This window comes from Salvelinus alpinus, chromosome 18 (assembly GCF_045679555.1).
Source record: "Salvelinus alpinus chromosome 18, SLU_Salpinus.1, whole genome shotgun sequence".
Taxonomy (NCBI): domain Eukaryota; kingdom Metazoa; phylum Chordata; class Actinopteri; order Salmoniformes; family Salmonidae; genus Salvelinus; species Salvelinus alpinus.
In genome coordinates this window covers 41,942,818-41,953,009 of record NC_092103.1, presented here as the reverse complement: position 1 = coordinate 41,953,009, position 10,192 = coordinate 41,942,818, and the positions used below count along the sequence as shown (strand labels likewise).

At 45.3% G+C, this 10,192-nt stretch overlaps 1 protein-coding gene across 1 annotated transcript in view; it reads left to right on the top strand.

The window, feature by feature from the left end:
* Positions 1-8,956, top strand: part of ankrd55 (ankyrin repeat domain 55) — a 19,618-nt gene extending 10,662 nt beyond the window's left edge. Inside the window, exons 6-11 of the mRNA XM_071351363.1 lie at positions 169-297; positions 3,467-3,651; positions 3,996-4,163; positions 4,517-5,643; positions 7,660-7,761; positions 8,242-8,956. Coding sequence (XP_071207464.1) covers positions 169-297; positions 3,467-3,651; positions 3,996-4,163; positions 4,517-5,643; positions 7,660-7,761; positions 8,242-8,528 — 1,998 coding nt within the window. The 3' untranslated portion in view covers positions 8,529-8,956. The remainder of the gene's footprint in view (positions 1-168; positions 298-3,466; positions 3,652-3,995; positions 4,164-4,516; positions 5,644-7,659; positions 7,762-8,241) is intronic.
* Positions 8,957-10,192: the final 1,236 nt, after the last annotated feature.

Sequence of the window (10,192 nt, the reverse complement as noted above, 5' to 3'; positions counted from 1 at the left end):
GGCCTTGAGTTTTTCTGACCACCTGACAAGGTAAAGGCCCAGGCCCTAGTTTTAAGTTGATGTGTTCAGGTAAAACTCATAAGGAGTGATAAACTAAGATGATGCTGCATTCAGTGTTCTAGCTATGTCTAGTTTGCATTGCGACCAATTCTCATTGGTTCTCTGTAGGGCATGACTGCTCTTCATTGGGCATCTTTCCACAACCGTCCTGAGCATGTGCAGGCTCTCCTGCAGAAAGGGGCGGATCCCACACTCGTGGACAAGGACTTCAAGACAGCCCTCCATTGGGCAGTGCAGGTAAGAGACAGCCCTCCATTGGGTAGTGCAGGTAAGAGACAGCCCTCCATTGGGCAGTGCAGGTAGGAGACAGCCCTCCATTGAGCAGTGCAGGTGGGAGTCAACCCTCCATTGGGCAGTGCAGGTAGGAGACAGCCCTTAATTGAGCAGTTCAGGTAGGAGATAGCCCTCCATTGGGCAGTGCAGGTAGAAGACAGCCCTCCATTGGGCAGTGCAGGTAGAAGACAGCCCTCCATTGGGCAGTGCAGGTAGAAGACAGCCCTCCATTGGGCAGTGCAGGTAGGAGACAGCCCTCCATTGGGCAGTGCAGGTAAGAGACAGCCCTCCATTGGGCAGTGCAGGTAGGAGACAGCCCTCCATTGGGCAGTGCAGGTAGAAGACAGCCCTCCATTGGGCAGTGCAGGTAGAAGACAGCCCTCCATTGGGCAGTGCAGGTAGGAGACAGCCCTCCATTGGGCAGTGCAGGTAGGAGACAGCCCTCCATTGGGCAGTGCAGGTAGGAGACAGCCCTCCATTGGGCAGTGCAGGTAGGAGACAGCCCTCCATTGGGCAGTGCAGGTAGGAGACAGCCCTCCATTGGGCAGTGCAGGTAGAAGACAGCCCTCCATTGGGCAGTGCAGGTAGGAGTCAGCCCTCCATTGGGCAGTGCAGGTAGGAGACAGCCCTCCATTGGGCAGTGCAGGTAGAAGACAGCCCTCCATTGAGCAGTGCAGGTAAGAGACAGCCCTCCATTGGGCAGTGCAGGTAGGAGACAGCCCTCCATTGGGCAGTGCAGGTAAGAGACAGCCCTCCATTGGGCAGTGCAGGTAGAAGACAGCCCTCCATTGGGCAGTGCAGGTAGAAGACAGCCCTCCATTGAGCAGTGCAGGTAAGAGACAGCCCTCCATTGGGCAGTGCAGGTAGAAGACAGCCCTCCATTGAGCAGTGCAGGTAAGAGACAGCCCTCCATTGGGCAGTGCAGGTAGAAGACAGCCCTCCATTGGGCAGTGCAGGTAGGAGACAGCCCTCCATTGGGCAGTGCAGGTAGGAGAAAGCCCTCCATTGGGCAGTGCAGGTAGGACACAGCCCTCCATTGGGCAGTGCAGGTAGGAGACAGCCCTCCATTGGGCAGTGCAGAAAGGGGAAAACTTACTGCCACTGTGGGATTTGAACAAGGCCTTTAAGGGGCCAGATTCCCAGACACAGATGAAGCCTTATTTCAATGGAGATTGTCATTTGAGCATGCCTTACTAACTGTAAGTTGCTCTAGAAAAGGGCGTCTGCTAAATGTAGTATGTAGAAAGTTACAGACGCACAAAAATCATACCCAAGACATGCTAACCTCTCCCCATTACAATAACAGGGGAGGTTAGCATTTTATATCATAGCCCAAAGACATGCTAACCTCTCACCATTACAATAACAGGGGAGGTTAGCATTTTTTGGGGGGTATGATATTTATGGCTCTGTAACTTTCTCACTCATCATTATTCAAGATTCATTCAGGACTATCCATAATCATGGTAGCATCCACAATAATGTAGAAGTGTTAAGTAACATTCTATTCTTATTTACAAAATAATCTGAAACACAACCAAAACAACCAGCAAATGCATCCAACAAGTGTGTAGAGTCCCAAGCTTGATGTAATTATTGTGTGTTAGGAATATGGGACCAAATACTACATTTTTGACTATTTTAATACACATACAAGTGAATTTGCAGAAGTGAATTTGTCCCAATACTTGGCCCCATAAAATGGAGGACTTAACAAAAAGTGCTGTAATTTCTAAACGGTTTACCCGATATGGATGAAATACCCTCAAATTAAAGCTGACAGTCTGCACTTTAACCTCATAGTCATGGTATCATTTCAAAATTATACAAAGAAGGTGTCACTGTCCTAATACTTTTGCTGGTCACTGTATTTATTTATTTGTTGACCGTTTTAGTTTCGTAACTGTCTGTTAATTATTTCTGGCTTCATTCGAGGTTTGCAATAATCCGCCATATATGAAACCACATTGGCTGAAAGCTTTTACACTACATATTTTAGTTCTAAAGCTTCTACACGAGTAGATTTGAAAACTTGCAGGTACATGTGCATTACATACTATGCATTGAAGATAAATCCACTTCTAGACTCACACATCTGAGCAACCATGCAGTGATCATGCATTAGTTCTGTTTTATGTCATTTGTTTCCCATTGAGGATACTAGTGCCGCCACCTGGCCCATATTGTAACATGTGAATCCCAAAATAGTCTGAAATGAAGAAGTCTGTCTGGTGGGACAGAACACTGCAACATATTCTATTATGTGGTCAGAGTTGTCTTAGTCAGCTTTGTCAATTTGCCACATAATTAGGTTGTTACTGTCACTGCAATTATTCATAGCAGTGATGGTCAGAGGCTGTATATATCAAGTGTCTCAAAGTTGAAGTGCTGATCTAGGATGAGTTTTGCCTTTTTGATCACAATGAATAAGATTAAAATGGACTGCGGGGACCTATTCCTCAGTCAGCACACATCTACTGTAACTTCCCCTGCCCTGTTGCATTAAAGAAACCAATTCATATCTTCATTACACACATAAGTCATTCGATTATTTTTTGTTCTGAGTGCAAATCCGGCCTTTGTATGAAACAGAGGTGGTTCAGTGAACCATGCTTGCGTTGAAGAGTAACCTTGACTTAGACCTGAAGACTTGCCTTAGCTCCCTGCAGCTAACACAGTCGTATTCAATGGATTTAAAACCCTGCTGTTCTAATCATTCTTCTCTCTGTCTCTGTCTCTCTCTCTCTCTGTCTCTGTCTCTGTCTCTGTCTCTGTCTCTGCCTCTGCCTCTGCCTCTGCCTCTGCCTCTGCCTCTGCCTCTGCCTCTGCCTCTGCCTCTGCCTCTGTCTCTGCCTCTGTCTCTGTCTCTGTCTCTGTCTCTGTCTCTGCCTCTGCCTCTGCCTCTGTCTCTGCCTCTGTCTCTCTCTGTCTCTCTCTCTCTCTCTCTCTCTCTCTCTCTCTCTCTCTCTCTCTCTCTCTCTCTCTCTCTCTCTCTCTCTCCTCTCTCTCTCTCTCTCTCTCTCTCTCTCTCTCTCTCTCTCTCTCTCTCTCTCTCTCTCTCTCTCTCTCTCTCTCTCTCTCTCTCTCTCTCTCTCTCTCTCTCTCTCTCTAACTCTCTCTAACTCTCTGGCAGAGTGGCAGCAGATTCATGTGTTCTCTCATCCTGGAGCACCGCCTGGGCTCCTCGGTCATCAACTACGACGACGAAAACGGCAAGACCTGCGTGCACATCGCCGCTGCCGCTGGATACAGCGACATCCTCTATGAGTTGGCGCGCTTTGCCGAGACCAACCTGCAGGCCCTGGATGTGGACGAACGGTAACAAAAATGGCAGCACATTGTTTTCTTTGAAATTGCATGCCACCAGTCTATGTTTCCAGTCTCTGTTTGTCAAACAAAAAACATTAATTGTAAAGTTAAACAAACCATAAATCTCCATACACAAGGACTACTTTTAACAATTTCCACTGAACATTTAGCAAAAATGCATTTACTTGAAGAACAGTGCAGATGCAAAATTTGGTTTGTGCTGTTTGTGCCGTGATTCTGTTACCGTGGAATTTCCCATTACTGGTTGGTAAATTCATCGACTTATCATGAATAACTTCACTATTCATGATAGGCTGATCCAGTGTATAGAATAAGATCTGTTCATTCTCCAGAACCCCTCTTCATTGGGCGGCAGCAGCGGGGAAGGAGGACTGTGTCCAGGCCTTACTGCAACTAGGGGTGGAGACGGGGCCCAGGGATATCAACGAGAACACACCGCTCACATATGCAATGTACTGTGGCCACACTGCCTGCATCAAGCTCCTCTCAGCTGACAACAGGTTGAATAACGCTGCATTCGGTGTGTGTGTGTGTGTGTGTGTGTGTGTGTGTGTGTGTGTGTGTGTGTGTGTGTGTGTGTGTGTGTGTGTGTGTGTGTGTGTGTGTGTGTGTGTGTGTGTGTGTGTGTGTGTGTGTGTGTGTGTGTGTGTGTGTGTGTGTGTGTGTGTGTGTGTGTAGTTTCCATTAATTACAAGTGGAAATGGCCATGCAATAATTCTGTGTGCAGTCGGACATGTCGATTATTTGCAGATTAGTAAAGCCAAAAATCTCTTGGAAAAGAAAATGCCTGCCATCCATTTTAAACCAGAGTTGTGAATAAGACTCCATGCTCTCATTGATTGATTGCCTACAGATCCAATTCAGCCAGAAAGCTGCCTTCCCAGGGCAGTGATCCATCCCAGCTGTCTTCTCAGGGCAGTGATCCATCCCAGCTGTCTTCTGAGGGCAGTGATCCATCCCAGCTGTCTTCTCAGGGCAGTGATCCATCCCAGCTGTCTTCTCAGGGCAGTGATCCATCCCAGCTGCCTTCTCAGGGCAGTGATCCATCCCAGCTGTCTTCTCAGGGCAGTGATCCATCCCAGCTGCCTTCTCAGGGCAGTGATCCATCCCAGCTGTCTTCTCAGGGCAGTGATCCATCCCAGCTGTCTTCCCAGGGCAGTGATCCATCCCAGCTGTCTTCTCAGGGCAGTGATCCATCCCAGCTGTCTTCTCAGGGCAGTGATCCATCCCAGCTGTCTTCCCAGGGCAGTGATCCATCCCAGCTGTCTTCCCAGGGCAGTGATCCATCCCAGCTGTCTTCTCAGGGGAGTGATCCATCCCAGCTGTCTTCTCAGGGGAGTGACCCGTCCCAGAAGAAGGAGGGCAAGTTCCGCATGCTCAACCAGATCTTCTCCTGCAAGAGGAAGGAGCACTACACCGCCCGCCAAAGAGAGCTGGGCCGCGACGGACACCTGAGGGAGGAGACCTCAGAGGTGGATGACATCATCACCATGTTCGATTGTCTGGCTGACTCCTCTTCGGCCAAGGAGCTTGAAAACGAACGCTCCAAAGTCAGGAAACGGCCTTCGGTCGAAGCAGCGCAGAAACTCAATCCACTCGACATCCGGACGGCGAAGGACTACAAGGGACTGCCTCCTATACGGACGCAAAGTCTTCCGCCCATCAATCTGGGCACGTCTTTGTTGGCCATCTCCCAGAGTGCTGTGGAGCAGAGTCAAGCCACGAGGCCGATGGTCAACCACTTTGCACACCGCTCTCAGAAAAGCAAGAGTGAGCATGACTTATTTGACAGCAGGCCGAAGGGACAAGCGTTGGTTAGTCATTCCTGGAAGACCGAGTCCAATCAGTCCATTTTGGCCCACAAATCCTGGATATCACCCCCAACAGAAAGGCTGTTGGACAAACTGTACCATGAGACTTATGGACCTACGGATGTCCTCTGCCCACACCAAGCCCCATACATACACAAGAATGAACAAGGTATTATTACTTGACTTTTTCACAAGGTGAGATGAGTTAAGTATTTCACAAGGTGAGATGAGTTAAGTATTTCACAAGGTGAGATGAGTTAAGTATTTCACAAGGTAGGACGGGTTGAGTATTTCACAAGGTAAGATGAGTTAAGTATTTCACAAGGTGAGATGAGTTAAGTATTTCACAAGGTGAGATGAGTTAAGTATTTCACAAGGTAGGACGGGTTGAGTATTTCACAAGGTGAGATGAGTTAAGTATTTCACAAGGTGAGATGAGTTAAGTATTTCACAAGGTGAGATGAGTTAAGTATTTCACAAGGTAAGATGAGTTAAGTATTTCACAAGGTGAGATGAGTTAAGTATTTCACAAGGTGAGATGAGTTAAGTATTTCACAAGGTGAGATGAGTTAAGTATTTCACAAGGTGAGATGAGTTAAGTATTTCACAAGGTGAGATGAGTTAAGTATTTCACAAGGTAGGACGGGTTGAGTATTTCACAAGGTGAGATGAGTTAAGTATTTCACAAGGTGAGATGAGTTAAGTATTTCACAAGGTGAGATGAGTTAAGTATTTCACAAGGTAGGACGTGTTGAGTATTTCACAAGGTAGGACGGGTTGAGTATTTCACAAGGTAGGACGGGTTGAGTATTTCACAAGGTGAGATGAGTTAAGTATTTCACAAGGTGAGATGAGTTAAGTATTTCACAAGGTGAGATGAGTTAAGTATTTCACAAGGTGAGATGAGTTAAGTATTTCACAAGGTGAGATGAGTTAAGTATTTCACAAGGTAGGACGGGTTGAGTATTTCACAAGGTGAGATGAGTTAAGTATTTCACAAGGTAGGACGGGTTGAGTATTTCACAAGGTGAGATGAGTTAAGTATTTCACAAGGTGAGATGAGTTAAGTATTTCACAAGGTAGGACGGGTTGAGTATTTCACAAGGTGAGATGAGTTAAGTATTTCACAAGGTAGGACGGGTTGAGTATTTCACAAGGTGAGATGAGTTAAGTATTTCACAAGGTGAGATGAGTTAAGTATTTCACAAGGTGAGATGAGTTAAATATTTCACAAGGTGAGATGAGTTAAGTATTTCACAAGGTAAGATGAGTTAAGTATTTCACAAGGTGAGATGAGTTAAGTATTTCACAAGGTAAGATGAGTTAAGTATTTCACAAGGTGAGATGAGTTAAGTATTTCACAAGGTAGGACGTGTTGAGTATTTCACAAGGTGAGATGAGTTAAGTATTTCACAAGGTAGGACGGGTTGAGTATTTCACAAGGTGAGATGAGTTAAGTATTTCACAAGGTAGGACGTGTTGAGTATTTCACAAGGTGAGATGAGTTAAGTATTTCACAAGGTAGGACGGGTTGAGTATTTCACAAGGTGAGATGAGTTAAGTATTTCACAAGGTAAGATGAGTTAAATATTTCACAAGGTGAGATGAGTTAAGTATTTCACAAGGTAAGATGAGTTAAGTATTTCACAAGGTGAGATGAGTTAAGTATTTCACAAGGTAAGATGAGTTAAGTATTTTACAAGGTGAGATGAGTTAAGTATTTCACAAGGTAAGATGAGTAAGTATTTCACAAGGTAAGATGGGTTGAGTTTTTCACAAAAGGAGAGGATAACTTAGCAGAGGGGATGTGTGACTTACTGAAACATAGAAACTTGTGGTGCATTCTCATGAGTTATCAAGTGAGTCATCTCACTGTCCTTTCACCAGAGCTAAGCAGCAGTTAGCAAAAAAGCCACATCCTGCTAAGATAATATACTGTAGATAGCTACACTTGACTTCACTGTTCACACCTTGAGTCCGCTTCGATTCAAAACCAGTAGCCCTAACCATTTTTCTTGCCTGTCTAAAATAGCAAGGGAGTGACGCATGAGAAAACGTGTGAACTACTATGCAGTTGAGTTTTGATGATTCTTCTCAACAAGGGAACGTAACTTCTGCTTTACATCACCACAATGTATGCATCCAAGTGCATGCTAATAACATTATGTACTTCTCTTCACCAAAGCTCCAAATACACACCTGCTAACTCTGGACAGGTTAAACATGAGGGAGACTGCCCTAACACGGAACTGCTTGGCCCCCATTCGTGACCACTGTACCCACCGGTGTAAGTACTTTTTTTCATGACTATGTAGCCTTGAAAACTTCAGAGCTCTGAATGCATGCATGAATTCGTTTACTTTCTGTGCTATAACTACAACGCTTGATGTTATATTCTGTAAGGGAAACATCCTTGGCGATGTATTGTCATATCTTAGTATCACTGTCAGCATCGCAATCTATACAACATGTTCCACTACAATTTCAGTATAGCCAGCCTAGTGGTACTAGAGGTTACACATAGCGTTTGTGACGCTCTGGGTCAAGTCTTGAGGCAGTGTATGTAGACGGTGGCTGTAGTGTTTCCCTCCAGAGCGGCAGAGTCACATTCAGTGCACAGGTAGGTATGTACAAATGTTGAGAGGTGGAGGTGCGTCCTCTTACTATAGAAAGCAAATTGAGGATGCAAAGAAGCTTATTCTTGGCCTTCTTGTAGACATGATTGCCAACACAACACCAAACACTTTACAAGCTTTTCCCTCTGCAGTCTCCTTGCCACCAGACCAAGTCTCTAAAGGGGTGAAGAAGTCCAAGTCCCTGCCTCTCAACACCCTGGGTCGGGGACAAGGGGGTCTCCCGCCGCCACTGACCTCCAAGTCCCAGAGGCCAGGGATCCCCCAAAGCCCGTCCTTGTGCTCCTTCCTGCCCATGCTGAATGGAGACCCTCTGAGGAGCGTGCAGGTGCTCCCTGCCATCCCATCCCAGAGGAAATACAGCCCCACTGTGGGCCAACCCAAAATGGACACCCTCAGTAAACTGGACAACAGAACCTGATGCAACCGCATTGCTCATTGGAGGCTTGGGGAGATATGTGGTGGAGTGGACCTGATCGGAACTGGACTTGGCTGGGTTAGCTAACAGCAGGCTATTTTCTGTGGAATTTTGTCAGGTCTGAATGAAATTTGTCCCTAAGTGTAAAAAATGTATTTAAAAAATTGTCCCTGAGTGTAAAAACTGACTAAACTCATCAAGAGGAACTCTACTGTACGCCACAGTAAATTGCTCAAGACTTTGCAAACATTTGTTAATAAACAGCATCCTATTTTTACACGTTTATACTGTACTTGGTGGTGGAAACTCCACAATTCAAGGCATGCACTGTGTACTGTTTGATTTTCTTGCACTTTGAAATTGAGACTTTATGTTTAGGTTGTCATGTGACTGTTCCACTAAATGAATAAAAATATATTAAATTTTTGTTATTTTTGGCTGCGTTAGGATATTTTTCAGTTGTGTGAAGGAGACGAGGCACAGATACATTTGCCTATGCATGATCAACTTATTGATCCATTCCTGATCATCATACAGGAAATGTCCACGATCCTCCACTATTACTGGTCTGACTGCACCTCTTTTAATATGTTTTTAATTTATTCCCCTTTCATGTATGTTTTCTCCAAGCCGTCCTGGCGCTAGGGCAGAGATCTATGTTGACCGTTATCACTACTTTAACCACTCGGGAGGTCTGAGTATGTGGGAGTGGAAGGGGATGGGGCAGGACTTGCATTTTTTTGTCCAAAGAAAATCAAGCATGTTCACAGTGGTAGTGTAGTGACATACACTTACTACTGAGACCTGAAGACTTGAGTTAGCTCCCCCCAAGCTTATAGCCATAGGCTTTAGCTCAGTGGGCTGCTACAGTGTTGTTGTGGCAGGAGACCTGAGCACACAGTAGTTGGTCCCTGGTCACATTCATGGTGCTTTTAAGACAACTGGGTACTCGGAGGTCAAATCATGACATCAGTGATCTTCAGGTCGGATAGCCGACGGGAGGGGGGGGGGGCACATTACAAAAAAAGTTCATTAAAACCTGTAGTATTATTAATGAATATGATTTGTTTGTGTAGGATTCCTGCCAATGTAAAAAGTTTGTATGTATGCTGTTTTGTATGTGACTATTCCTCTTTTGTTTGTTGATGTTAGTTGTTTGTTAAGGGGAAAAAAAGGAAAAAGGTTTGAAACCACTTAATGTATTAAATGTTCCATAGTATAACTTCCTCTGTTCTCTGTTAGGATAGTCATTAAACAAAGCAACATACAGTGCTTGTTGTGGAGCTTGTAGTGTCAGGTAGCCTACATAAAATTCAGCCACAGACAAACAAGTCAAGCTAGGCTCCGTGGGTGGTCATGTCCTGGGGTATAACTAAGCAATAAGGCCCGAGGGGGTGTGGTATATGGCCAATATACCACCGCTAAGAGCTGTTCTTATGCACGACACAACACGGAGTGCTAGGACACACACACCTTAGCCGTGGTATATTGGCCATATATCACAAACCCCTGAGGTGCCTTATTGCTATTATAACCTGGTTACCAACCCAATTAGAGCAGTAAAAATAAATGTTTTGTCATACCCATGGTATACTGTCTGATATACCACGGATTTCAGGCATTCAGCATTCAGGGCTCGAACCATCCAACCAATAATCACAGATTGA